This window comes from Lutjanus erythropterus, chromosome 18, assembly GCF_056507025.1.
Source record: "Lutjanus erythropterus isolate fLutEry1 chromosome 18, fLutEry1.hap2, whole genome shotgun sequence".
In the NCBI taxonomy this organism is placed as follows: Eukaryota; Metazoa; Chordata; class Actinopteri; order Lutjaniformes; family Lutjanidae; genus Lutjanus; species Lutjanus erythropterus.
In genome coordinates, this window is record NC_139334.1 from 26,300,027 (window position 1) to 26,327,959 (window position 27,933).

At 37.4% G+C, this 27,933-nt stretch overlaps 1 protein-coding gene across 3 annotated transcripts; it reads left to right on the forward strand.

The window, feature by feature from the left end:
* The first annotated feature begins 75 nt into the window (after nucleotides 1-75).
* sfxn5a (sideroflexin 5a) lies at nucleotides 76-27,933 on the forward strand. 3 transcript variants are annotated; one of them, XR_014772285.1, is made up of 15 exons: nucleotides 76-246; nucleotides 2,633-2,701; nucleotides 4,667-4,744; nucleotides 5,084-5,110; nucleotides 7,889-7,943; nucleotides 8,348-8,373; nucleotides 8,587-8,640; nucleotides 9,503-9,559; nucleotides 9,653-9,718; nucleotides 11,764-11,854; nucleotides 17,162-17,277; nucleotides 17,518-17,603; nucleotides 22,006-22,123; nucleotides 24,897-25,062; nucleotides 27,805-27,933. XR_014772285.1 is itself a non-coding variant. In XM_084742539.1 (14 exons), exons 1-14 carry the CDS (start codon nucleotides 199-201, stop codon nucleotides 24,972-24,974), a joined length of 969 nt encoding a protein of 322 aa, XP_084598665.1. In that variant the 5' UTR covers nucleotides 76-198; the 3' UTR covers nucleotides 24,975-26,016. The 3 variants fall into 3 exon arrangements, 1 of the variants encoding a protein (XP_084598665.1); XR_014772284.1 differs by lacking the exon at nucleotides 27,805-27,933 and adding an exon at nucleotides 27,127-27,542; XM_084742539.1 differs by lacking the exon at nucleotides 27,805-27,933 and having other exon boundaries at nucleotides 24,897-26,016.

Here is a 27,933-nt window from a genome sequence, read left to right on the forward strand (position 1 = left end):
TCTTCAAAGGTTAGACTGAGCAAAGCGGACCCGGAAAACTACATTACCCTCAATGCACCCTGCCTGGCCCCTGAACAGCTGAATGTGGACCGCGCAGCTCTGCCTGCAGCTGCAGCTACATGAAGTTGGTGGACACAGTTTTATCTTGATAAAGAAGAAGAAGAAGACTGGTGTAGATAAGTGTGCGTTTGCAGCATCATGTCTGAATATCCGACCTTCCAGCTTGGACAGCCTCGTTTCGACCAGGTACTTTTATTTATTTATTTTTTTTTTACAACCGATTAAAGTTTGCAACAGGAACTTTACTCCATATGTGCACTACAACCACCAGACAGCGGTAAACATGTGACCTGTTAAAGCTCATCTGTGACATGAGATGCGTGTTTTACGCTTCATTTATTCATTTAACTCTCTAAACAGACATGTCAGTGTTTATTTGTAAAGCCTTAGTTAAGATAATAACGGCTACATTCACTCACTGTGTCAGCATGTCAACATTAGCATAGACAGGTGGCGCTCCGCCTCCGTGACCAGCTGTTTGCGCAACAAAAGATACTAAATTCATTTAAAAAACAAAATTAAACTAATGTTATAACCGAAGATAGGCAGTTTGTCCGTGTTTAACTGTTTTGGTCAACTGTAACTCTAAAGTTCAGCAGTGAACAGGTTCAAGCGTCACATAATGTGACCTTTGACTTTACGTAGCGCGAGACGTAAAATCTCAACGTCATCTCTCAGTTTGAAATGTCTGATTAAAGGCTCAAACAACGATTCTGCTGATAATGTGTCGTATAAAAAGTCATAAAACCTGACTTAATAAGGTCAGTGTCTTAAAACAAAAAAAGGAATTGGATGAGCAAATTGACATGTAAGTTGTAATTTGCTAGACTACCAGTTTTGCTAGCTAACATCACAGCTAACGCTAATGCTAACAGTTTTTGATCCTAGCTTAGATACTATTTGAACATGTCCACCCGTGCTAAAGGCTGTAAAACCGGAGTACCATAAGTATTTTTTTTCCAGGACTGAATTTATTCAACAAACAAAATATGTAACGAGTCTGCCAGAAACGTTTGTATTAGCCACGGAGGCCTATGTTAAGTTTGATTTACAGTAACGTTAGCTAGCTAGCTCATACCTACACATTATGCAGTGGCGGTATGTAACACAAAGCTAAGTGCATTTAGACGTAGCTTTAGCTAAATAGTGTGCTTAAAAGCCCAGTGTATAAGATGCATGGGCCAGATATGGCACAAATGGAAATGAAAATGCAATCATTATCTACTCATCCTAATGCTGATTGAACATCAGATTTATTTATTTTTTTTAGTCTACAAAATACTGCTGGAGTTTCACAGAAAAACAGTGTTGCAGAATTTCCCAAACCATGTAAGTGAATGGTGACCAGTTTCAAATGGACAAACAACAGGAAAAAAAAAAAAAATCATAAAAGTGCCTCCATACCGCCCATCTGGTGTAATCCAAGTCTCGTGTGATTACATGGGAAGCCATGTACACAACTCCATTTGAGGGCAGCAAAATACTTGCTTTTTGTGTTTTTTTTGTTTTTGTTTTGTGTTTATATATATATATATAAATATGATCAAAATCACAATATGGTCAACTTGCAGAAGTTGCAATTTTTTGATAAAGGAAAAAGTGTTAGACAAAACAGCATTATAAAGAAGTGCTGCAGAGATGTTCCAGCCTACAAATCTTGTTCTCCACATGTAAGGAGATATGTTTGTTTGGTACAGACCCCAAGAAATGTCACATATAATGATTTTAATATATATATTTTTTCCCAGCAAAAATAAAAATTGTAATGTGAATGTTGGGCTGCGACTAACAGTTACTTTCATTATTGATTAATCTGGTATGGTTATGGGACCAATGACTTGAATATTTCCGAGAACATCAGGTTTAAATCAGGTCACAGAATCCAGCTCATGCTGGTCAAGTTGGAGTGGCACTGATGAATAATTGAAATTTAACAGATTTAAAAAACTATTCCCCCACACCGTGTTTTCACCAACCATCCATATGTTCAGGAAGTCACAAGGCGCAGCAGTGAGTCAGATACCAGATTTTCATCCAAATTAGCAGTTAGTGTAATTAAACCCAAGTTGGAGAGGGATGGGTGCCTCTCAAGGCTGTGTGGTGTGTTTCTGTGTCTCCGAAATTATTCCTTATGCTCAGCTATGAATTAATGATCGAAAGGTATTTCTGGCACAGTCATTATAGAAAGTAATTGCGAATGGTGTGAGTGGATTCGGGCCCCTAAAAGATGCAGATAGGAAACAGTTTGAAAGGGGTATTAATGAGGACACTCCACCTGGTGTGTTAAAACAGCTGGCACGCTGTAATATCACTGTTTACTGGATGACAGCTGGAATCTTTCTGCCTCTCTCTGCACAAGAAAAAAGGAATCCAGATTGAGCTGCCTATATTTTAGCAAAAATGACTTGTTTTACCCGCATACTAGATGTAATTTTCTGAACTTTCTCATCCTGACTCAGGTATTTCAGTAATTACACATTGAAAACACAAAATTTAGAAGGTCACAAGTTGCACTTGATATCTGTCAAAAAAATTTAATGTGACATTTAAGATGTTTTTCTTCTTCTTTTAGAACACATTTTTTGGTCGATTCAGACACTTCCTGGATGTGATTGACCCCAGCACACTCTTCGTAACAGAGGTACACAAACTTAATGATTTATTGCATGCATCTGTCCTGATCAAAGCTAAACTGCGCCATATGTGTATCTGCATTTTGCTAGGACACTTCATATTGAGCTTACTGGGACTATGCGCCTCGCTTAATCAGACCTCAGTATTACTTTTTTTTTAGGGAAGGGATAGTTATTTTCTTTTGCAGCTGAACTTGTTTTTGAGACACTCACATGAAACTTGCAAAGAACAGATAATCTGTAATCAACTTTTTGCCCATTTTGCACATGCAAGGCAAAACTGATGCTCTTGAAATGACACCCCATTGGTTGTGTAGGGAGGAAAAGTTTGTTTGATGGCATCAAGCTTGTTGGCATCCACAAATTGGCAGGCGTCATGGTGAGGTAACAGACTGGTAGTCAGTTTAATTTTTCAATTTTTATTTGACCCTCATTTAACAACAGCTTTTTTCAGAGGCTCAAGGCCAAAATAGCAGCACAATAATGTCAAGCCAATTTTATTTATCCTGCAAAATCATAACAGAAGTTAAGATAGCCTTACACCTAACGACTTTTGAAGCGATCTCACATTATGACAGACAAGTTTCCAATGCCGGAGTAAAATCATCAGAGTCTTGTTGGAGTGAAGGCATGCTTTCATTTGTTGTAAGGTGGTCCTAAAACTCAGAGTTGTCTTAATTCAGTCTTTTTGTCCTGTCATTCGTTCCAGTGAGATCAACATGTTCAGTATTATTGCTATATAAGTCTTTGCTCATGCCAAAAGTGATGTTCAGCAACATCTCCCTCGCCGTTCACAGGCAGTCAGTGTGTATGTGCATGACAGGAGGACGAGTTCAGAATGAAACTTTCTGAAACTTTTCATGTACATGAACTTTTCAGAGTGAGAGTGATCTTCCCTTTCTCTCTGGATCAGGATCCTTTAGCTTGTAAATATCTATATAGTTTGTTAAAACTTTTCTCCCCCTCTTTTTCTATGTATCCTGGGTGTCCTATATAGAGTCATAGGAGTGTCTACCAGCAGGTATCATAAAGCATAGAATATAGGGTTAAGAAAAATGCTTATAATTTGCAACCGTTCTTATTTCCCAACATATTGTCAGATTATCTGTTATTTGGAACAAATCTATGAGCTTTTGTGTTGCAGACCATTTCTCCACACGCTGTACTGGTCTTCCTGTCTTAAGATTTTCTCAGGTCTTGGTTGTGTTGTGGTAATTTTGCTCATGGAGTCATCAGTGCTCTGCTGCTCTGGGTAATGAAGCTGTTAGCGGGCTCTTTGGTGACAGTAATAGCGGCAGTAGCTCTTGGGATGTGATGAGGTGTGGACATGTGGGGCAGCTGTGAGGGGTGGAGAGAGTGTACGCTCACACACAGACACACACACACATACACACACACACACACACACACACACACACACCTTGCATCCTGCTGAGCCAGGCGTAGCCTCAACTTGCCCCTTAATGACGACAGCGGAGCAGGGATGGTCCATTATTTTGCGTATGAGTGCATACACACACACACACACACACACACACACACACACACACACACACACACACACACACACACACACACACACACATACACACACCCTCATGTGCACGCAGGATAAAGTGCACACCTAACACGATGTCACACAAATGCAGAGAAAGGAACACGCACACACACTTGCACACAGATGGCAGGCTCATTAGAACAAATTGGGCCACATAACCTTGTATTTTGCTCAGCATTAGACAATGATCACACCACAGAAAGCTGCTCATTACCTTTTAGGAAACTCATTTGTCAACTGAAAATCAGCATGAAAGTTTTAGTGAAACACAATTATCATACATTGAACCATGAGGCTCACATAGTAGAAGAGAAAACACATCTCTAAACTGACTAAGACTCTCCAGGGAAGAGTGTCCTGACCTAACTTTTACATTTTACTGACTTTTATCTTGTTTTTTTCCCTTTCAAATCAGAAACGGCTGCAGGAGAGCGTGGATCTGCTCGACCGTTTCAAACAAGGAACTCTGCCTGCAGGAGTGACAGACGTTCAGGTAAAGACACAAACATTGAGTTCATTTAGGATTAAGTGAGTGTGTCTTTTTGGTGTGGATAAAACTGTTTTCCTTTGAAGAGCCTGTGACGAATGCAAATGCTCACAGTCTTTCTTGCTTTCTTGGTTTGTTGGTTTTGAAAAGTTGTTTTGTTTGGTCCACAGAAGAATAAAAGAACCAAGTGTTTGTGAAGGATTTATAAACAAGGATATAGCTTTGGATGTGTATCAACAGCCAAAAAAACAGCCAAATATGTTGAGCATAGAATAGAATAGTATAGAATAACCTACAAATATTGAGATTTTTTTTTTGTCATTAAAGATATTTATTTCTTTACAGCTTTGGCAAGCTCAAAAAATAAAGCAGGTAAGTTGTCTCTCACTTTTTGTTTCTCTCAGTCACTAATACACACACATATACACAAACTATGATCACTGTCTTGTATCATCTCTGGAGTGGCAAACAAAACTGACACCAGTCGTGTAACACTTCAGCTAAGCACTTACCTGTTTACACAACAAACATTCACCAGTGTGGACAGAAAAAAGGAATATGTAAACGCAACATCAGAAAAGGCTTTAACAGTGGAGTAACTACACTGAAATTGCAAAGACAGTGAATCAGGAAAGTGATATCAACTCTAGTGCTAATTAGCTGCTTTGAAAGATGTCTGAAAGCCACTGAACTGCAGGTGCAGTCAGTTAAACCAACAGAAAATAACTGACAGTAATATGAAGTCTGCCTCAGCAGGAGCTAGACTTTAAGTTTTATTTAGACAAGTCATAAACAAAACTTTAATTATTTTAATGAATCAATTAATTATTTAATGAATTAGTTGTAAAGCTGAGTATGAAATTGAGTTCTGTACTCTTTAGCCTTCCTTATATTGATCAATAGCTTTCAATATGAGTTGCTCCTCATCATTTCTTTTTTGTCAGAATATGTTTATACACTCAAAACAAATGTTTAAAGGCCGTCAGATTGCAGTGATTTGTTCATACTGAACTCTTCACCAAAGTATCTCTTAAATACACTCAAACCACACCCAGGATGCGCTGATATTTGAAACTGATCTCTTAAACACAGTCAGGATTGTAGAACTGAATTTGGAGCTCACTAATGTCAGCTGCAGACTGTTAAAGCTGTTAGCTGGTCCTTAGTTTTATTTGCTGTGTGGTTAAAGGATAGGATTGTGTAGGATAAGGAATATGAAGCCATTTTATAGGACAAGGTTATAACCTATGGGGCCAACATCCCATATTCAGATGTGATAGTGCCCTCATGCTCGCCAACTCACTTCACAATTTCAAGATTGGCTTCATGAGGAAGAAGTGAGATGCCTTCCGTTCCTCTCCAATCAGCAGATCTCATCACCATTGAAGCAGTGGGGGAAAGAGATTTCCATCAGCGTTATCTCATGTCAGAGAAGATACTGGACTAACTGAATGCTGCCTTTTGACTCTTATGTGTAAGACTTGAAAAGCTTACTGACACACAAAAAAAAAAATGGAAAAAATGTGATGTAGCTGGGATCAAAAGTTATGCAAAAGTGCCCTGGTTCACAGCCCATCAGACCTTTTATCAGTGTTTAGTTTATAGGGCTTTCGTAGTATTCAACAAAGGAAGTACACAGAGTGACATATGCTGAGTTGAAAAGAGTTGCGACTGACATTGTGCCATTGCATTTTTTAATTTTCAAAATGTGTTCTGCATTCAAATGACATGTTAGCAGGACCTAGAAAAGTGTTGTGGATAGTAAAATAAAAAAGGAATGTAAATAATTTCTACACGCTCTGTATTTAGCTAACAGTATGCCTCTAGTGATGATAATGTTGTTTCAACCACATTAGACTAAAATATCATTATTCTGTTAACTTTTGGAGATACTGCCATAAAATCTTGTATAGACATTCATGTTCCTCAGTGGAGGAATTTTGGGTTTCATAATAACATTTGTGTTAAATGCTACTTAGCAAATGATAGCGTGCTAGCACAACAATTTATCACTGTCATCCTGACTCTGTGAGCATGATGATGTTAGTATTCAGCTCAAAGCACTGCTGTGCCTGAGAACAACCTGACAGAGCCGCTAGTGTGGTAGAAGAAGCTTGCAAACATTAGCATACATAACAGCTAATGCTTACTAACTAATGCTTTCAAAAAAGTTTTGCTTCTAAAGTTGTGGAACCAAATTAGTTTCAGTGATATAAACATGACCCCAACTAAAGGCAGCGCTTCTCAAAACTGGATGCACTTTTAAGAAGTGCACTCATGTAAGAGTGAACTGAAAACAATTAACAGTTAAGTAAGTTAAAAGACCAGTGTGTTAGAGTGCAAGATAATATTGATACACTTGAGTATCGTGATATAATGTTTTGTGATGCTGCATCACTTCTCAGAAACACTGTATTGTGATATAATGATGCAAAGATTCATGGCAGAGCTTCATTTTGTTTTGTGTTTAAAGCCTGCGATCATTGCATAACAGTGTTTTTATACATCTTCATTGTTCTGATTGCATAAAAAAGTAAACAGTTTTAACTCAGATATGTTCTTTACACTCTGACAGTTTTACTAAAATTAGATAAAAAAATAGCAATATATCACTGTAGAGTATTTCAGTATATTGCAATATATTGAATGGTAACCCCTGTATAACGATATGTATTGTATCGCCAGAGGGATGAAGAATTTAGTGGTATGTGGCAGTTGTAGATAAGTTACTGTACTAACTACTGTAGAAACATGGTGGTTCTCTGTGGAAGACTCACGCCCTCTGTTGATATAAATGGCTCATTTAAAGGTAATGAAAACGCCACAATTTTTATTTTTTGGCAGATTATATTCTAATAAAGACATACTTATGAATAATATATTCCATATTCTGCCAATAGTTCCCAATACATCTCACACACTGAACCATTTAAGTATTAAACTTTCTTGCTTAAGCCACTGTCTGTCTGTTCTGTCAGTACATATCTGATAGCTAGTTTTTAGTTGTTTCCAGCAACACTTCAAACTTTCCTTCTTTTCTTTTTTTTTAAACCCCACTGCCAAACTTTTTTCCTAATTCATTTGAACTGATCTGACTAATCATTCAGTACTCATTATCGTCTGATTCTAATCATTATGTTCTTATTACAGGCCATCATCCACCCAGACACCGGGGAGAAGATCCTCATGCCCTTTCGGATGTCAGGTACAGTAGCTTGGTGTGGAAGCCTTTGGGGAAGTGGGATCTAGGGGCTTGTTATGTGGTCCAACATGGAGGCGTCGTTCACCCTGGGAACTGTCATGGCTCAATGGGGCTCTTCAGGTTGTCTGGAAAAGGTCACACTCAGCTGGGCGCTGATTAAAACCTCTCTCCCACGGTGACGGAAAAGTTCTCGAGGCCTCTAAAGAAGCAAACACAAGTATTTTGGTTCAGTCTCAAAGCACCTTTGAAGTGTCAGAGAAAAAGACACGAGATATTACTATTCTGTTCTGACCAACCTCATGAATATGTCAGACAACATAACAGAACATAAAATCTGACAGCAAAATAACCTAAAAGCAAACAATTATGAGTGTATAACAGTGCTAATACTGACTGTCTTTTAACAGGTTTCATCCCATTTGGAACACCAGTGGTAATACTTTTTTTTTTTTTTACGTACATTTTAGTAATGTAAAGCTAGTTATCATATTTATTATATTTATTATTGTAACTGATACTGTATGTATATATCATATGCTGACATTAACGTAGTGTTTTAAATGAAGATTGGCACTCCAATATCTTTGTTTCTTATTTTTTGATAATATATTTGTAGTTGTTTGTAAAGGGTTTTATCTTTGCGCAGGTTGTTGGCCTCCTGCTCCCAAATCAAACATTGGTGTCAACCATCTTCTGGCAGGTAAATACACACTTCTTGACCTGTAACTAATATCATATTATTATATAATTAATCAATATATCTGTAAATGTTCCAGTATTGAAGATACTGGTTAATATTAATGCAGTGATGTAATAGTGATATCCACTTTTATTTGAAAATGGTTATTATTATGATTATTATTATTATTATTATTGTTATTGTTATTATTATTGTTGTTGTTGTTAAATTATCATTATTATTATTTTATTATTATTATCATTAAATGTGATTATTTAATCCTGACATGTATCAGCATTTTAAGTTGTCAAGCAGTGGTGTTCATTGAAAACTTTGTTTTAATTGAAAAAAACCTAATAGAAATACTGCTGGTTTGAGACAAAGGTGTATATTTTCTCAATCACCTATAATAGATCAGCTACTAGCTATCCACAATAGCCTTCTAACTATGTAATTTAGGGTTTTAAGTACATATTATGTGTAATTATGTAATTATGTCTAAGTGTATTAAAAATTCTAAATATTATCACTTATTATCACATCAAAGTTTTTGTACACCTTTGTGTACACCTGGATTTGAACTGGGGTGGTTATACTTTGAAATTTGTCAAGAAAATTGTGCAATTATTTCCTCAAATCAATCATTAAAAAAATTCTTGTCAGTTGTACCACTTCACAGTCAGTGCAACAAAACCTCTCTGCTCTCTTTGTAAAATGAACTGTTTTCTAATAGTTTTCAATGTTTATTTTCACCTCCATAGTCTCATTTGTTTACACAAATGAATCAGACAAGTATATAACAATGTTGGAGATGCTAAATGTAGAACCTGTAGTCATAGAGTTATACATCAGGTGTAACAAGCTCCTCTGCTTTCTTTTACAGTGGTTAAACCAGAGTCACAATGCCTGTGTTAACTACTGCAACCGCAACGCTTCCAAGGTCTGTAACCACAGTTTATTGATACAGTTCAATGTCGGCAGATACTGTATAAACTGTATTGACACACTCTTTACTATTATAATCTCCCTTCAGCCGGCTCCAATTTCCAAATTCATCCAGGGATACCTGGGAGCAGTGAGCAGTGCAGTCTCCATTGCTGTGAGTTCCCATAATGTCTCTGCTCTTACAAAAGAAGCCCTGTGCCTCCAATAACTTTGTGTCATCTCTCAGCAATAGCCGAGTCACTTATTGATCTGTTATGTCTTTTAACCTCCTCAACTCCTCAGAGACATCTGTCTTGGAGAGGCTGTAACAGTATGACTTTTAGAGTGAAGATACTATCGTGTGACCCTAGAGGACTTAAGACATTTGTTCCAACCATTGTAATGCTGGTTTTTCACCTCATGATATCTGGATGAAAATTGATTATATGGAGTCTCCCTATTACAGACATTCTCATTTTATTCTTGTCATTTTTTTACATGCAGTATAAATATGTTATTTTTGCTCATTCTGTTTGCATATTTCTGCATACTGGGATCCCTAGACCGTATTAGAACAGTATCATAAATTTGGTCTGACTGGGAATTTGAGACCATTTTTGAAACTTGACCTCACTATATAAGATGACCTGTTGTGACCTCTAAGATAATCACAGCCTCATGAAACTTCATAATCACAAACTAGAGACATGTAGCATTCAGAGGATGGTTTCCTGTGTATATTAACTTTAAGTGGGGGTCTGATCAGTCCCCAGAACCATAGGTTGTCATCCAGTCACTGAAAAATCCGATTCTTATAAAAACTCAAAATGTAAAGTTTTGGTACCAAATCATAACATGATTGTTTCTGTGCTGTTTATCAGGGTCTTTGTGTCTCAGTGTGGTATGAAGGAGTTTTTTGTTTTTTTTGACCATTTTTATCCATTTTCGAGTGGCCAAAATAACATTTTGCACCAAATCTGTGTAATAAATGGTATCAGCCCCAAAACTGCTACAACAGTGTATGAGACATGATAGACAACCATGTGAATGTCCATCATATACTTAAGTTATAATTCAAAATTTCAAAATGTGATTAGGTGTCTACATCTCAAATTAATCTTCACACCAAGCTTACAGACCACTTGCCCTGCTGTCTCCCTTATAGATCCCCTGCCCCCCTTAAAAATGACAAATATGGGGGCGCCCCTGTAGCTCGGTTGGTGGGGCGTGCGCACTATGCATTGAGGCTGTCGGTCCTCTGCAGCGGCTGCTGGTACGATTCCTGCCTGCAGCCCATTTGCTGTGTGTCATCCCTTATGTAGAACCTGCAATCAAATACTGTTTTCTTTGCGGGTTTGTTTGTCTTCTCATGTTATATGTCAAACGTTCCCCTCATCACCCTGCTAACACAATAAAAATGCCATTAATCTGGGCTTTAATGAAGAGTTTAACAGTTTAACTGTTGTTTGAGATCCTTTTAATAAATTTTTAGACAAAGCACCAAATGGTATCAACTGTTTTGACAGAAAAAAGGCCAAATTAGAAGAAGCTGAATATTATCATGAACCTTTGAATACCAGCCTTCACAATACCGTTATCAATTGAATCTTTTTTCTTACCTTTATGTCATAAAAGGCTCAGATGTCAAAAGAATATAATACACGTTCACACACCTGCCTGACACAGCCCTTAGTGCGGACACGGGGCTCAAACCGAGCCAATTACTGGTCCCGCTGGGCGCTCATCCGGCTGCTGCCCTCAGGCTTGACAACGGCAACAAGCACAGAAAAAAATCACGGGGTGCCTGGAGGGCGGAACGACGGGCAGGGAGGGGGGCAGGAGCTCTCCAATTAAATGTCCGCTCTGGTGACGACCCCCCGCCGAGCTGGGGAGAGCCGGAGGCTGACGTGGCGTGGTGGTGTGTTATCTGAGAGCACATAGCCTTTTGACTACAGCCCTCTAGTGTGTTAAAATACAATAAAGCATTTAATGTTTTTATGCAGAGCCAGAGATTTTTGTCACTTTCTTCCCAGTCAACATAATTTCTGACCCTTAGAAGTTTTCTTGTTCTGTATGTCAGTGGTTTTCTGTTCTGAAAATGGTTCACAGCACTATGAAAAATCGAAAACCTTTTTATTCAAACATTAATTAAAAATATTCAGTGTGTGTATCATTGTCTGGGCTGATTGTGTGTACCTTGTGTGTCCGTTTTTTCTTAAGGTTGGGTTGAACGTGTTAATCCAGAAAGCCAGCCGCTTTAGCCCAACTACCAGGCTTTTGGTGCAGCGGTTCATCCCCTTCCCAGCGGTGGGTAAGTTCAAAGCAAAACACCTCATAGGACAAACAGGGATTAAACCCAGCTCTCTACTAAACTAGCCTTTTAAGCTAAATTAGTTTAAAGTTGAGTTCAGTGTGATTTTAGTCCAGTCCCGAATTGACTGAAAAAAATAGAATAAAAAATTCAATTATTTAAAGTTGACATGAAATGAAAAAGGCCTTTTTGATCCCTTTGGATTACATCCACACTCATATTGTGCACCTGTTTAAGAATAGATGCCAGAACATACACAAACTCCATTTTTTTCGTATTCATGTATCAAACTTCAGCCATGTTTTCTTCCTGTAAAACAAAATATAACATGCTTATACAGACTTGAACCAACCAATTTCGATCAATATTATCATGACATTCTCTCATCAATCAATTTTGAACTTGTAGTGGCACACGGCTGAGATTCATCAGTTAGCTAGCTAGCAACAGCACAATATGTCAGGTTATGACATGCCCAGTTTATTACATTAAAATCTAATTCTGATGTTGTCACACGCTGCTGATAGAAATGCCCTTTCATCTGGACTTCAAAATAAACTAAAATAAATAAATAAATAAAAATGATAAGTCAAAGTTGACTTTTGGTTTCACAGGGGTACAAACTATGTTCACGTGAGTGAAAGTCCCGTCCTAATGAAAGGCCTTCTGACAACAAACTTCTCCAAAGTGCCTCGAAAAAAAACGTAGCCCTTGGTTTGGAATTTAGTATGTAATAGGGCTGCACAATATTGCAATTGTGATGTGATTCACAGTCAGTGGGAATGATAATGTTTGCATTACATATTTTGTTTTCAGTGGACTAGGGCATCTCTGCAGCACTACAGTACTACTATTATAATGCTGTTTGTCACTTATTTTTCCTTTATCAAGAAATTGCAGCTTCTGCAATTTGGAAATTGCATTCGTTCACATTACAGTTTTGATAATATTTCAATTTATTGTGCAGCCCTGTGTATAACTTTTATTACGAAGTGTTTGCTTGTTAGCATGCTAACAATTACCTGTTATTGGCATATGCTAATGTTTAGCATGGTATGTGTATAGCACACAAAAACTGCATACAGCTGACAAGAATTTGGGTCATGAATTGTTTAGGTATTTGTCATAAACTAAAGTGTTGGAGAAGTGTTGTAGGTAAAAGAAAAGTATGGTCCCCAAAATTTTTAGGGATTATCCTCTGGGGACCATCAGTAATAGTCCCAAATATGTGCATCTGTTTTTCAACATATTGAATAAAGTATTTATTTATTTAAATTAACAAGTACCAATAAACAAATGTGGGATTTTCACTGCCCGTTTTTGTTGTTGCTTGTTCTATTTTCGTGATGTACAAAATTAAAGAAATAATTCTAAACAATAAGAAAAACACCTCATATACATCTTCAGATACAGTATTAAGTCACTCTTAATCCCTTGTGTTAATATTGTCTCTACCATGAAGAGAACTGTTCTGTGATCATTAGAAATCTCTGTCTGAGAGCCAAGCACAGCTGAGCGATTTATGTCATTCTGCTCCTCGCGGTCCGTTTTCCTCTGCAGGGTCAGAGACGTGTTGTGAGCTCTCTTTGTCAGACGTGTGTGGAGCCACAAAGCTGATTTTCATGCCACTCTCCCGCAAACACACAGTCACACCCAGGGGTATAGACCCGTGTCCCAGAATGCCCCGGGCTGCTGGCTCATAATTAAATTGTTTGCCTGCACCCCCCCTTACACCATGGCGGTTCTTTCAATTAAATCAACAGGTTTCTACAGCGCAGCCTTTGCCTGGTAATTGGCTGCTTGTTAGAACTCTGCTGCCGCAAACAAATTGGATAATTACCCCCAAAGTGGCGTCTATGTCAAGGCCTCATTTACCTTGATTTCTGTTTGTTCATTGTGGGTGCTGTTGTTGTTTTGGTTGGCCCATATAAAAGGTAATTAAAATAGCTAATTGAAGCGAGCGAAAGCAAAGTGCTGTTAGAATTTTCACCCGCTTGATTTTGTTTGCTTACTTAAGGCTAGATTTATTTGTAATAACCTAATCAAGCAGCGGCCTGTCATTCAAATAGATTATGAAGACCTTAACTGGAGGGAAAGACACGCCGCCAGAAATTTACAGGGATAATTAATTTGTTGTGCTTTTGTCTCTATTTGTGATATTTAGGAAGTAATTACGTGAAAAGTTCTTGGATGCATTTCCATGAGTGAGCCACTAGTTATTAGATGACAATTAGAATGTACATAAATGTAATTATTCCAAATAATTAGAAATTACAGCCAAATATTTCATCATTGAGCTGTACAGACTTTGAATTAAACAAATGAAGACATCAAAGTAATTATAAAATTAAATCAGTTTAAAAAAAAAAAAAAAGATCTGTTTGCTGTAGTTTTTGTTATTCCTCGCCAAATTTCCGCTATCTGTCCCTCTATTAATTGGTCTGGATAAAAAAAAATAAAAAAAATCCCTTGTAGGTAAAAAGAGCTATTTGCTCAGTCAATTGAATTCCCCTCACAAAGCGACCTGCCAGCCCCGCAGCCTTTAGTAAAGATAACTCTGAACGCTGTTGTCTTAAATTAAAATGGCTCGCGGCAGCACCACTAAACTCTCTAAAATGAGTTTTTCTTATTCCTATTAGAGTCAAGGAGAAAGGTCCGTCTATATTAACATACATTTGTGTTCATTTTGGCTCTCGTGAATATATCACAGGGTAACAACACTGCTGTTTGTCGACCATCAGTCACCTTGGTTACGGCGTCTGACGCTGATTTGACTGCTGTTCGAGTCAAAGTCGCTCACACGCAGAAGAGGCAAGCTGTTCAGTTTTGTGGATTATGACACAAATGATACGGCGGTGATATACATCATGTAGATGATGTACATGTGGGCAGGTTCAGTGAGTCAAACAACCTGGGTTCATTGTCTGTCAGAGGGACACTCAATGGCTGTTATAGTTGTTAAATGTAGTATGAATTTGTTTAAATCATTTCATATTATCAATAATGTAATTGTCTCATTTTACTGAAAATTCATTTCTTATATCTTAATAAGGAAAGAGAAGACTTGGGCAAAGGGGATTTTTTGAATGTTGTTTCTACTTGACCTACATGTACAGTGTATGTCAAACAAGACTAGCCAGCCTGGTGGATGGTGTGGTGCATTTCATTATCATCTTTATAATAGTATTTCTGTAAAACAGCCAGTTTTTACACATACTAAGACAAACATTTTTATTTAATTGTCATATTTCCTTTTCTAATAAAATTTGGTGTTAATGGCTGGTATGTGCCATGTGATTTTCCAATTTCTTTTGTCTAAAACATCTATCTTTATTTAGAAAAATTACATACCCATTTAAACAAAGTTATAAGAAAAGGAAATGCAGCTATAACAAAGACTGGGAAACTAAATATAACTAGTAGGATCACAGTTTTACTGATATGGATACAGATACGATACTGATAACTTTCATATTTGTATCCATATCAGTAAAACTGTGACAAAAAGTATTCCTTTTCTTTGTTGTAATTTCCATCATATTCTGCCTAAATCTGCTTGGTGACTTGCGGTTTTCCCCATTGGGCGAAGTAGCAGCAGTGACAGATGAACCTGCAGTTGATCCACATGTCCACAGTTTGATTGACATCAAACACAGCCTTCCTGCTTTCTTCACAGCCTTTGGATAAAATCCACATTTTAGAAATATGACTATCCCGCAGTGATTTGTAGGTCTTCAGATAACATTTACTTTTATTATTGATTAGTCTTAGTCTTCAAACTGCCGCAAATGAGAAAGAAAAGCAGCAAATCCTCACATTTAAGAAGCTGAAAGCAGAAAATGTTTTACATTTTTGCTTTCAAAATGACTGAAAACAATAAATGGATTATCAAAATTTGGGCACCTAATTTTCTTTTGATCTGCTAATCGATACATCAGCTAATTGTTGTAGCTCTAGTGGTTTGACTTTTGAAAACTAGAGCCAATCAAAATGCGAGACATGGTCTCAAAATGTGGGACAAGGGATGAAAATGCTGTGCAGTCCTGCGTGAAATGGGACACGTGGTCACCCTTTAGGCTGGGCTCTGTGAGACTGTACTTGTATACAGCTGCGCTTTGAGCTAATAGATTTTAAGCTACAGTAATCACACAAGTGCAAAGCAGTTGGTCTGGGGCACACTGACTGTGTGGGCGTTTCCAAGTGCACCTGCTATTTTGGTTCATTTAGGTGCAGCAGTGCGAAATGCAAAAACCCTGAAGTGGAATATAGATCAGAGGGTGTGGTGATTAATATGCTCTCACCCATTACATCATCTTCTCGTTGCTGTGAAACAGTTGAGCAAATCATGACAACAGATCAACAACAGTTCAACTTCAACTGTTCAGCAGTTCAAATGTAAAGGGCTTTTATCAGTTAATTAGTGCACTGGCATTAGAAATGAAGAAAATAACATAACTTGGTGAAGCAATTTATATGATCTTATATTCCAGTCATCATCTGACTGTATTTCATGTTGTAAATAATTACATCACTTGTTAAAATGTGACATAGCAGCATTTTACGCTGCTTGTGCTTCCCTGAAAGTGGTGCCCCTAATGTTTACCAGCATGTTAGTATGCTAGTATTTGCTAATTAACACTTAACCCATTAGTTTTGCAGGTGTTTGATCATAAACCAACATAGAGATTAAAATTTAAGAGGTCACCACTGTTATTACTTATTACATGGTGGGAAATTAATTTTTTAAAATGTGTATCTCAGTCAGTGACATAAATGTTCAAAATCACTGGCCATTCAGAAGTAAATCATTATTTTATGTCTGAAATCTGCCAATTTCATCCACTTTGCTATTTTACCAGCATTTGTCTGGTGGCTGGTGTTAATTTCTCACCCTGCAGTTCATCCTAAGGAGAACATGAATGTGTGTAGCAAATTTGGGAAAACATCTTGTCCTGCTACTTTGTGATCTTAATGTGATGCTGTTAAATTTGATTTCTCATGAAAGAATAATTACTTTTTGTTTAATTACATTTAGTTCTAATCTTTGAATAAGTATTTATTTAACACAGGAAAAGCAAAGTTTATGATGTTGAGATCATTATCTTCTAAAATGAGAAAAAATGACCCGTGCATCCTGGTCATTCTTCAATAAAATTCCAGTTCAGTCACTCTGATTAAACCACGACCTGCCAGTCAAGGTGTAACAAGGTGTAATCCATGGTCCTTTGAGTACGTACCACAGTACCTTTGAACAACAAACTGAGACACTTGACTTAAATCTTTAAAAACATTCTCATCTCTCTACAGCAAGTGCAAACGTCTGCAACGTGGTGCTCATGAGACACTCTGAGCTGTCAGAGGGCATCAGTGTGCTCGACAACAACGGGAACGTGGTGGGAACATCGAAAGTGGCTGCCAGGCATGTATGTTGCTCAACTCTGACAACTTTTTAATCTGATATGAATTCATCAGATGCAGTTTTATTGGTTTATTTATTGATGCAATATTTGTGAATACAGTATGGTCCTAACGGTAAATGATGAGGCATTGACTTTACTTCTTATTATGAACTTTATTAAAAAAGTTGATTTTTCTTCCTTGATTTAAAAAAAAAAAAACTTTTTTAAGTGTCTCTGTGTTGATTCATTATATTTTTGTGACAGGCACTTTTAGAAACCGCTGTGACCAGAGTGGTCCTGCCCATGCCGATTCTGGTTCTCCCCCCCATGATCATGGCTGCACTGGAAAAGTAAGAGACTGTATTATTTTTGTGTTTCTTGAACTGGTCAGTTTTCTCAAACTTAATGATTTTTATTTTGGCCTCATCACACCACAGCAGTGACATCTATGGTGTGATGAAGTTGATCCAATGTTGTGAACCAAATTATTTCTTTGACCAAAAAAAAACAGTTTTTCTTGTAGATTTGTGACTAAAATCTTTTCATATTTTTTCTTGTAAGTGCATGACTTTGTAATTTCAGATTATTTTCAGTTTTGTTTTGTGAAAATTTGAGGTTTTTTTTAAATTGGAAACGTTAATAAAGAGAATATCCAAATTATTTTCTTATCAATTCACAACTTTAATCCTTTTTCTTGAAATACTACGTCCTTCCTCTGGTAATTTTTGTAATATGCAGTTGCAGTAACGATACAAAGCTGGTTGAAAATTAGCAAATTCTCCCTTTTAAGATCCTTTTTGTCTTGATGTTACTTCTTGAGAATGTTATAGTAGTAATGGTTTATTTTGGTCCTTGTTAACACTTCCACAGAATAATAGATAGGTAACAAAAAGTAATTAAATTGACAGAAAAGGTGTAGGCTGAAGCATTAGACTGTTATATCTACCCCTTTTACATAAAATCTTCTGATAGGTAACACTTTCACACATGGGTTTGAGCTATATAAAAATGTGATCATTGCTGTGAAGTTTTACACACTCTATTGCAACAGACACATCTAAAATAAACACCCTCAGTTTTGACTGTATCTAATACAGTCTAATGCTTCAATTCATGATGACTTCTTGTCTTGGAATGGTAATATAGCGTGGAGACAGTTGTCTTCTTGTTTATTTTACCCTGGATTTTCTGCTGGTGGAGTTTCTGTAGGTGGTGCTCTTTTCTTTGTCCATTCAGCCATTGTGACTTTCTGCTTGGACTAACTTCTTTTTATGCCTGTTTAAAATACTGACAATGCTGCTGCTGCACCCATTAAATGCATCACTTAATGTGAGCAAAAGCATTTTTCACTGGAGAAAAGAGTCTAGTGCTCACTACATGTTCAGTTATTAATCTGTGTTAGAGAAGAGCATTTTCTTAATGAAAAAAGCAGATCAATTCTGTAATGAAAGCAATGGAGGTTTTTGTTTTCTGTATAATACAAGTTAGATTAATTAAAAATGCAAATAATCCCTAATTAAATGGCAATTCATGAATGAATTATAAAATATTTTGAATATTTCAGAGTCTCAGATTCCTTCATCCTCAGAACTGCTGCTATAGTCACTGAACCTTTTCAGTGTTGTGTGATAAGACTGTAATTATGTCTTAATGATGTAATGTGTTTATACGGACGTCCTGTGATCGATGGCCTTGCTGTGCCTGCGGTGTGCCGAGGAATGCAGCCATCTTTGTAAATCCTTGACAGCACTTGTCCTGACCGCTCCGAGCAGGCGGGCTCAGGCAGCGGGGCCGGCTGCCCAGGTGTGTTTGGGATTCCTGGCAGCTGAATGAGGGGGAGTGTGAGAGAGAATGTGTGTGTGAGTGAGCAGAGGGCTGTGAGGTGTACTGTGGTTGCAGGTGAGTAGTACTCAGCTATCCTCCATGTCAGCTTGCCTTCACTGGCTCTCAATGGAGCGAGAACAAGGGGACAGAGACGGGCCCTGAGCGGCCCCTCAGTGATGGATGACAGTGCTGAGAGCAGATTTAGGGCAGTGACAGCAGTTTCTGTCCTTCATGTGCTTCACTAGCTATGAGACGTTACAGACACCTAAGTGTATTCAGACTTATTTATTATTTTTGTGTGTCATTGGCTACATTTACCTCCACTGCAAATCTCTGCACTCTCTTCAACCCAAATACCCAGTAACCTGATTTGGGTCCCAACTCATACTGTGATGCAACAGCTACAGATAGAGAGCAAGAAACAAGATCTCTGTTTCAGTTACCGTTTCAGGCTCTATGTTTCAGTTGTTTGAAAATGAGCATATGTTGTTTTACATAACAGAATATGTCATTATGCAGTATATTTTAAGAAAATTTGATATAGAAACTGCAACAATAGTGTGGGAATACTTGTTTTGGCTGTTCCAACAAATGAAACACCTGATAAATCAAGGTATTTCATCACAAACAAAACAACAGTGCAAAAAGTAAAAAGTTGACTCCATTTGCAACATTGCCCCAAAACAGACGAGTAAACCTATTAGGTTTGGGCGATGTCCGCCACATTGGCATATGACTGACTTAGTTTAGATTATAGTTACCAGTTTTTCTGCTTGGATTAATCACAGATTGTAGAGAAACACCCCCAAATACCTGGTTTATCTAACCTTAGAGGTATGCTTAGAAACAGCTTAATTGTGCATATCATTGAGGCCTAACAAACTTGTTGATTTCCTCATAAAACATTTGAAAAGCTGTTTTGTGCTGAACATTTGAACTATTTACCAAAAAAGAATTCCTCCCTGGAAGGGCTACAGCATTTAGACAATCAGCTTCTTCTGCTGCTGACAGAGAAACGCCTTTGGGCTTTTACTGTATGTTAATAATCACCCCCACCTCCTTCATGAGGTGTTTGTTTAGTGCAGAAATTAGAAACCTGCTTTACACTTTAATTGTTCCCCTTCACATTCCCCCGTGTGCACAGTATGGCAGGCTCTGAAAGTAACAGAACAAAATTGGAAATAAATGGTCAAAAAGCATCATCACATATATTCATGTGAATATAGACTCAAGTTAAGCGACTGTATATCGCTATAACATATATTTCGTTCTAGACAATAAATTGCCACAAGTAAATCCTACTACTATTGGTAGAAATGTTGTCACAATCATTCAGTGGTGTAGGTTTATGTTTGACACAACACCAGTCAGCAGAGATATTCCTTTAATCGGTCCTCTCATGGCGACAGGGAGGCTCAGTCACAGTGTCAGAGGTTCATATAAACACTCAAACCTGGTAAGACCTCAGCCAGAACATGGGCACCAGCCAGGTCACTCAGTCCATGTAAACACAGCCAGTAATGCATGAAATGGTGTCATTAATTTTTGATAATAGCAAGTTTTTCACCTGATTTGGAGGTTTTGAAACTTACACTTGTATCGCACATACCTCACAACTTTTCTCCCATTGACTTTCCTCTTTGTAATCCGTTTCTGAGATGTGTATCTGCACATTTGTGTGTGTGTGTAGCCTAATTAAACCATGGCAGCCATATGTGTTAATGAGCTCCCTCATTAGGCAGTAGCTCTCCTCGTTAGGGGGAGAGGCGTTGCTGGTGGAGGAGAGATGGAGCGGCTCTTTCTCAAGCTCCTGCTGAGTTCGCTGTCCCACACACTGAAGAGGGGATTATCCTGCGGAGGGCAGCGAGGAGGGAGGAGAGATATGGGCTGAGACGAGAAAATATATTTCTGGAGATGGATCTTTTAAAACGTCCTTAAAAAGTCTGTTTGGTTCAGAGAAAATACAGCTTTTACAATTCATGGCAGTACGCTTTTGGAGCTGTTACAGTATATCTGTAAGGGATTGTAGACATAGGACTTATTTAAAGGGTAGATTTGGTCTTTTTTAACCTGGAACCTCTTTTCACATGTTTTCGTGTTTAAGTGACTAGTGGGGAGGACAACAATTTTCAAAATTTATCCAGCATTGTCTTAACTCACTGCAGCCGTCAGTAGGCTGCAACATAATCCTCAAGAGTAATTGCAAACAGTCAAAATACGTCCAATAAAAGTGTTTGTCTTTGCCTCTGACAGGCTCAGATTGTTGTTGCTGATACCATTATGGAAAAGATCCCTACAGACACCTTTTTTAAAGAGAAAGATCTTTTTGTTTAACCAGAAATAGCGCTCTCGCCAGTGACTTTTATTGCTCTCACCAGACCCACCAGACTCCATTTACAGAAACGGTATTTTTATCATTATCGCTGTCATCATCATCACCAAAAATGCATTGGCTCATCTTTCAACTGTTCCAACAATCCCCCACTCTGATTGTTTGGTCAAAAGAAACCCTTAATTCACCAGTGTTTTATGATGTGATGATGAATGAAGTCTGGTGGGTTTGATGCGAGTGATAAATCAGCTGTTGCTGCTTAAACAAAACATATCTTACTGTTGAACAAAAAAGGCCGACCTCTGTAGTGAGCCTTTCAATATTGTACACTTGGGCACTTTTCAACTGTAAAATGTCTTTAATGGCCAAATTTATGAAGTTCTTGTCAGAAATCAATTCAAACTAATCTTTGTGTTTATTTATTTATTTTTTTAAATCAAATGTTGGTATTGTTTTCTGCATAAAAAGATGCATTTGGATTCTACTGCTGTCCATTTACCTTGTGGATATATTGTACGTGTGTGGAAGATACATCCCCTGTGTAACCATCATAACACCTATCTGACCATGTCTCTGTCTCCTCTGTGTCCCACCAGGCTCCCTCTCCTGCAGAGACGGAGGAGGCTCGTCTTGCCCATCCACAGCCTGGTGGTCCTCACCGCCTTCGGCCTGGCTCTGCCTCTCGCCATCAGTCTCTTCCCACAGATGTCACAGGTACTTCTTGTATCCTAGAACAGCTTCTTCTCTACTAAAGAAAATGTCTTTTCCCCTAATGCAATAGAACATAAATTAATATAACTTAAAAACGAATTGTCAAAAGTGGATCTACACTATTCTTGTTTTTTATTTTTATTTTCTCACCATCTTTGATCAGAAACGAATCTTTGCTTTGGTGTTTCTGCACTGCAGTAATCATATGTCAATCAAACCAAAGACTTCTGTCGTTGAAGTTTAAGTGGCATTTTTATCTCCTTTTCAGCGATAGTCTGTCACTCCTCATGTTAACTATTGAGTCCTTTTTAATAGAACAGTTGCCATTTGTTTTTTGTTTTGTGTGTTTTTTTTTTTTTTTTTTGAAGGATCTCTTTGACAATTATAAATGTAAAGGCAGAATCCAGCGAGGCAAATATAGTGCTTTTATGCTTTTCTTTTACTGTACTCTCAAAAAGTCATTGTTACAAAGCTGAAAACAGACTTTTTTTATTTAGAGATGTGTGGTTCTCACAGGACAGCAACATCACAAACCTATGATGATCTTATATAATACACATTACTTTGGATTAAACTACCCCACATTATATTAATTTGTTGAAAGGAGCTCAAACTTAGACGTCTACAGCAGTAAAATGCAACAAATATATTAATGCAGCAGTAATATTAATCCAAACAATATCAGTTATAATAGTAAAACACTGACAGGGACCATTTTTTTTGCACAGTGAGTACTTTTACTTTTTCAGTTTTTCCAATTATTCTTACATACTTATTCTTAAGAAGCATTTTTAGTGCAGGACTTTTGCTTGTAACAGAGTATTTTTACAGTGTGGTATTACTAGTTTACTTTTACTGAAGACATAATCACTGGTGGAAATATTCAGATCCTTTACTTATTATTTGAAAATCAGAGCAGCACAACAGAAATAGGGATGCATGATATGGATTTTTTTTCAGCCAATAATTACCCGCTTCTCATGGCTGATACCAATAAGATAATTGATAATTTCATATAACCTGTAATTTATTCACACCTGAGGGTAAGAAAGGCTAAGATGTAGTCGAGAGAAAAGATGTGAGATTTAATATCCCATAGCTCTGAGTGAAACAAATCTAACTGACATCACTAAACAAAAACAGAGAACAGTTCTAACGCTTCAAATGTTCATTTATTTTTTCCTAGGTTCATCAAAAAAAAAAATCACTAATATTCTTTGGCTTTTTAGAGCATTTTGCACAAGAATTCAAAACAAATACTTTGACAATTCTTCTTTTTTCTCTTTTCAGTCAGGTATTAGTGCATGTGGTTGTTAGTAAGGCTGCATGATTTGGTAAAAAAGTCATTTTGTGATTATTTTGACTGAAATTGCAATTGTGATGTACAACACGATGAGTGGAAATGATCACTTTTGCATTACAATATTCATGTTCACTGAAAAAAAGCTATTAAAATCATGAAGGTGTAATATTTATTGAGGTCTGAACCTAACAAACGTGTTTTCTTTCATGTGGAGAACAAGATTTGTAGGCCAGGTCATCTATGCAGCACTGCAGTCATTATAATGTTCTTTTCTCACACATTTTTCCTTTCAAAAAATTGCGATCTGGTTCTGGTTGTGTGATTTGGATAATTTCACTTGGCCATATTATGATTTTATTGCAATTTCGATTAATTGTGCAGCTGTGGTTGTTATGATGAAAATGTTAATGCTCAGACAAGAATCAACCAGATAACACATTATTTAACTGAGTAAAAACCAGAATCAATGTCATAATCAATCATGATACCAAGAGCTCCTTGTTTTTGCTTCTTCACATCATGACTGTATTAAATATCTGCTTGTCTCAGGTCTGCCATGACTCTGTTTCACTGACTGATGTTGATGACCGCAGTCTCCTGACCTCTTTAACGTTTTCCCATTGAGCTTCACAGAGGCTCTCTCCTAATGAGGCGTAGCCCTCTGAGACTTAACCTGCTCTGTTATGATCTGCACAGAGCCTCCACTGCCTCCATTCACTGATGCCATCCAGGCTAGCAGGCTGAGATCTAACTTTAGCCTTATTACCTCAGTATGTGTCATTCCACTCATTAAATGGCCGTGGCATGAGTTTGTTTTTCACTCACATCTCTCTCTTTGTCTTCTCTCTGCCAAATGACTTGCTGACACGAGCCAATCAGCTCTGGCTTTAAAATGTTTAGGATTTAATTACCACTGGAAATAGCTCAGACAGCCATATGGCAAAAAACTTCAGACATATGTGCCGCCAACAGTCCTGTGAAAAAGCTGCCTCCAGCTCCGCGGAGGGGCCTGTTTTTCTCTCACAAGTCCTTTTTGCACTTTCGCAAGAATAGCAGATGAAAAAAAGAAGAACTCCCCAAAAAGCAACATGAATGCCCTGTTCCCCTGGACCCCCCGCCTACTCAATTTGTCCCACTTCCCCATTTCACACCTACCAAGATGTCTGATTAGGATTCAGCCTCCAACTCCAGCAGCCATCTGTCTCTGGTTCAAATATTAGGAGATGCAAACCTCAAATTAGACTTTAATCTGCCAAATTGGCTCTTTTTGCACATTAGCAGTAAATACAGAACATTTAAAGCTTTTAAGAATTATTTAGTTACAAATGAAACGGTTTCTAATCTTTAAGTAGCGTCTCATGTAGACGATTATGCATACATCTACAGCATACACATAGTATATAAATATGTTCAAATCTGACAGCTTGTGCCAAGTATTTCCATGTCTCACTGTTGACCTTTTTGTTCCCACAGATCAGTGTGAATCAACTCGAGCCGGAGATCGCCATGGCAACAGATTGTAAGATTGTGACATACAATAAAGGCCTGTGAGTGATCTCTCTGCTTCCCGACGCATACACACAGGACCCGCTGCTCGTCGTGGTTCAAACGCCCTGAAGCTGCCAGAGAATGAATTATGGTAAATTTGGCCGTGTTAGCCAGTGAGCAGTTAGCATATGTTTACAGAGTGGCGGTTGATAGTGAGAATACATGTTGTTTTTAAGCCAAGACAGTAGTTGTTAAATAAGCACTAACACATGATTATATTTTGTGATATGGGAAAATGTACGTCTGGGGTGGTATTACAGAAACTTAAGCTAAGATATGAAGAGTCTAAGGTAGGATTTTTCCCAATTTAGTATTACAGAAGCAAATCCTAACAAACTTTAGGAATCCTGTTTTATAATCCAGTCTTATCCAGGTTAGGAAATCCTGAATGTTCAATCCAACATCTCTTATCAACTTTCATGTTTGTTACTGGGCAACCCACATTACTTTTCTCATCTCACTGGGCTAACCATGTTGTTTTTTTCATTGTTAAAACATACTGAAACACATTTAAATATTTAAAAAATGTAACAAAAAGAATGATGGGCACTAAACTTCAAGATGTTGAAATGAAGATGAGAGATGAAAACTTTATTTTTGGGAAATTTGAAATTCTAACTCTGGAGATAAAAGAAAAGAGTGTGATAAGATAGCAGACAGTTTCTAAAAGAGCAGCCATATGGATTAAACAAGGTAGCTAAAGTTAGAGTTTGCTGCTGTTTGCTAAAACTACCCTTAGCTACAGACGAATGATGAAGTACCAGAAGTTAACAAGCTGCCATTGCTGTGGATGTATCTATCTACAGTATGAGCCCAAATGAATGCGAGCTGTCATCAGAAGTTAATTTTCTACCTTTAAGTTTACTTTTTATGTAATGTTATTTTTGACACCGATATCTAGGAAGTTGTAAAGAACCTGTGCATTTTAATCAGAATCATGAAAAATCTTGCAGATTTTGGGTTCCCTTCTAGACACAACCAGCAGACACTGAGATTGACAGACATTATCTGCCACAGCATTTTTTTTTCCTGAATCAGGTCCTTACCCTAATTTACAGCACAGTTAAGATACGATCTGCAAGTTAGGTTTCTGTAATACAGGCCCCGGACACCTCAGAAAGTATTATCACTATTATTACGTGGATACGAACAAAATACTAAATAACTGAGACTCTGAAAAAGATTTATAGCACACTTTTAAAAAGATTAATTTTAATAAAAATGAAGAAAAATGGGTAGATTAAGACAGTAGAAGGATGTGTCTAAATGATGTGAATACTGTGAATGAAATCATGATGAATGAGGAAATGTTTTGTAAACAGTCAGTGTTTTTTTTTTTTTTTAACTTGTTTATCATTAAAGGGATAGTTCAGATATTTTGAAGTGGAGTTGTATGAGGTGCTCATCCATGGTCAGTGTATGATCTACAGTAAATGACGGTCGACATGTCCTCAGTTTGGAGAAGCAGCGAGAGTACCAGTATAGGGAGCTAACCAATGTAGTGCTGTGGAGATCAGCAGCAAAAAAACATATCAGTTTAAGTGTACGCTTCATTTAGAATATTTTCACTGCTTTACCTTGCTGTCAGCCGCCCTTTTCTGATGGAAAACTGCTGTTGTATAAGCCAAGTATCACTCTTTCCAAAGCAACCACTCTTTTTTTTTTTACGTCACAAAACACGGGAGTTGCTGGGCTGCCGCTGCCTCAGTCGGTTAGTTAGTTTGTGTCATTGTGACTTTGGTATTTTAAAGCGTTAGTTCAGATTCATCAGAGTCATACAATAGTTCAAACAAAGAACAGATCGAGTTTGTGGTTGTAATGAGCAAATGGATACAGCATACAGCTCTAGTTCAAAAAGTCCAAACTATCCCTTTAATGCAGGAGTTCCCAGCCTTCTCCTTTGACCCCTTTATTAATAAAAGCAGAATTTCCCTGTAATCTAATGTCATATTGTGTCTAAGTTGTGAGCTGCTCAATCAAAACATTATTTTCTCCTCTGATTGTTTAATATGAATAATTTTAGAGGCCTGAGTGCAACACTACAGTACTGCACCAGAAAAGAAAAAAAAAAAATTCTTTTGCAGGATTTTTTTGTTTGTTTGTTTATTGTTTCCTTGTTTTCCTAACTATTTCCTATCATCTTGAAAACCCCTAGATTCCCCTAGAACCCTGGTAAGAATCCTGGAAAACACCAGTTGGATGTTGAAAATATTTTTTTGAAAAATATTTTTAGGGAGATTTCAGATGACTGCAGATAATTTAGCACACCATCACTTTATTATCTGGTGCACAATTAAAGAGTTTATAAACTAAACTTTAAGTTTAGACTACAGGTACCTCTTACCCCATTTGAAATGTGATTTTGTGCCGCTAAATCCAAAAATCCTTTTAAACTCACTCAACTGTGAACTATATTATGCTTCAAAACTTATCTGAAATCATCTAGTGACAATATACTGTTTTCTTTTCTTTTATTTTCTTTACCACAAAAGGAGGTATTGGAAACATTATTGTGAAGTAACATTAAATCAATGTTTGCTTTGGCTCCCTAACTGGAATCTGGAGGTTGAGTCAGTAAAACAACTTAAAAAAAGGATTCATCATTTAGATTTGTTTAAATTTCTGTGGAATTTCATTTACTCTGTATAAACTGCATTTTGTGTAAGTGAATACTGTATATACACAAATACAACAATCATAGTGAAATAAGGGGATGTTTATTCTTTAAGTGTTTACCGAAGCATTGTTTCTGTCTTTTTGTAAGTATTTGCACTTGATTTATATAAACTTTCTGTCTTCAACTATTATCTTGTGTCACAATCTCTGTGATTAGCATGTTTGCACGGTTGCCGAGGCAACGCAGCACGGTAGGCTGCGATGCAGAGTAATTCGACAAGAAGCCACATGCAGGATCAGTGGAGGATGCTGGGTGGACGATGTGGAAAACAACCCAGGTGAGACA

What these genes read in the sequence shown, in the direction of transcription:
- sfxn5a (XM_084742539.1), top strand. Translation starts at nt 199, where the DNA reads ATGTCTGAATATCCGACCTTCCAGCTTGGACAGCCTCGTTTCGACCAG. An exon ending in CGAAAGTGGCTGCCAGGCAT is followed by an intron (nt 17,278 to 17,517) that starts GTATGTTGCTCA and finishes TTTTTGTGACAG; the next exon opens with GCACTTTTAGAAACCGCTGT. An exon ending in ATCATGGCTGCACTGGAAAA is followed by an intron (nt 17,604 to 22,005) that starts GTAAGAGACTGT and finishes GTGTCCCACCAG; the next exon opens with GCTCCCTCTCCTGCAGAGAC.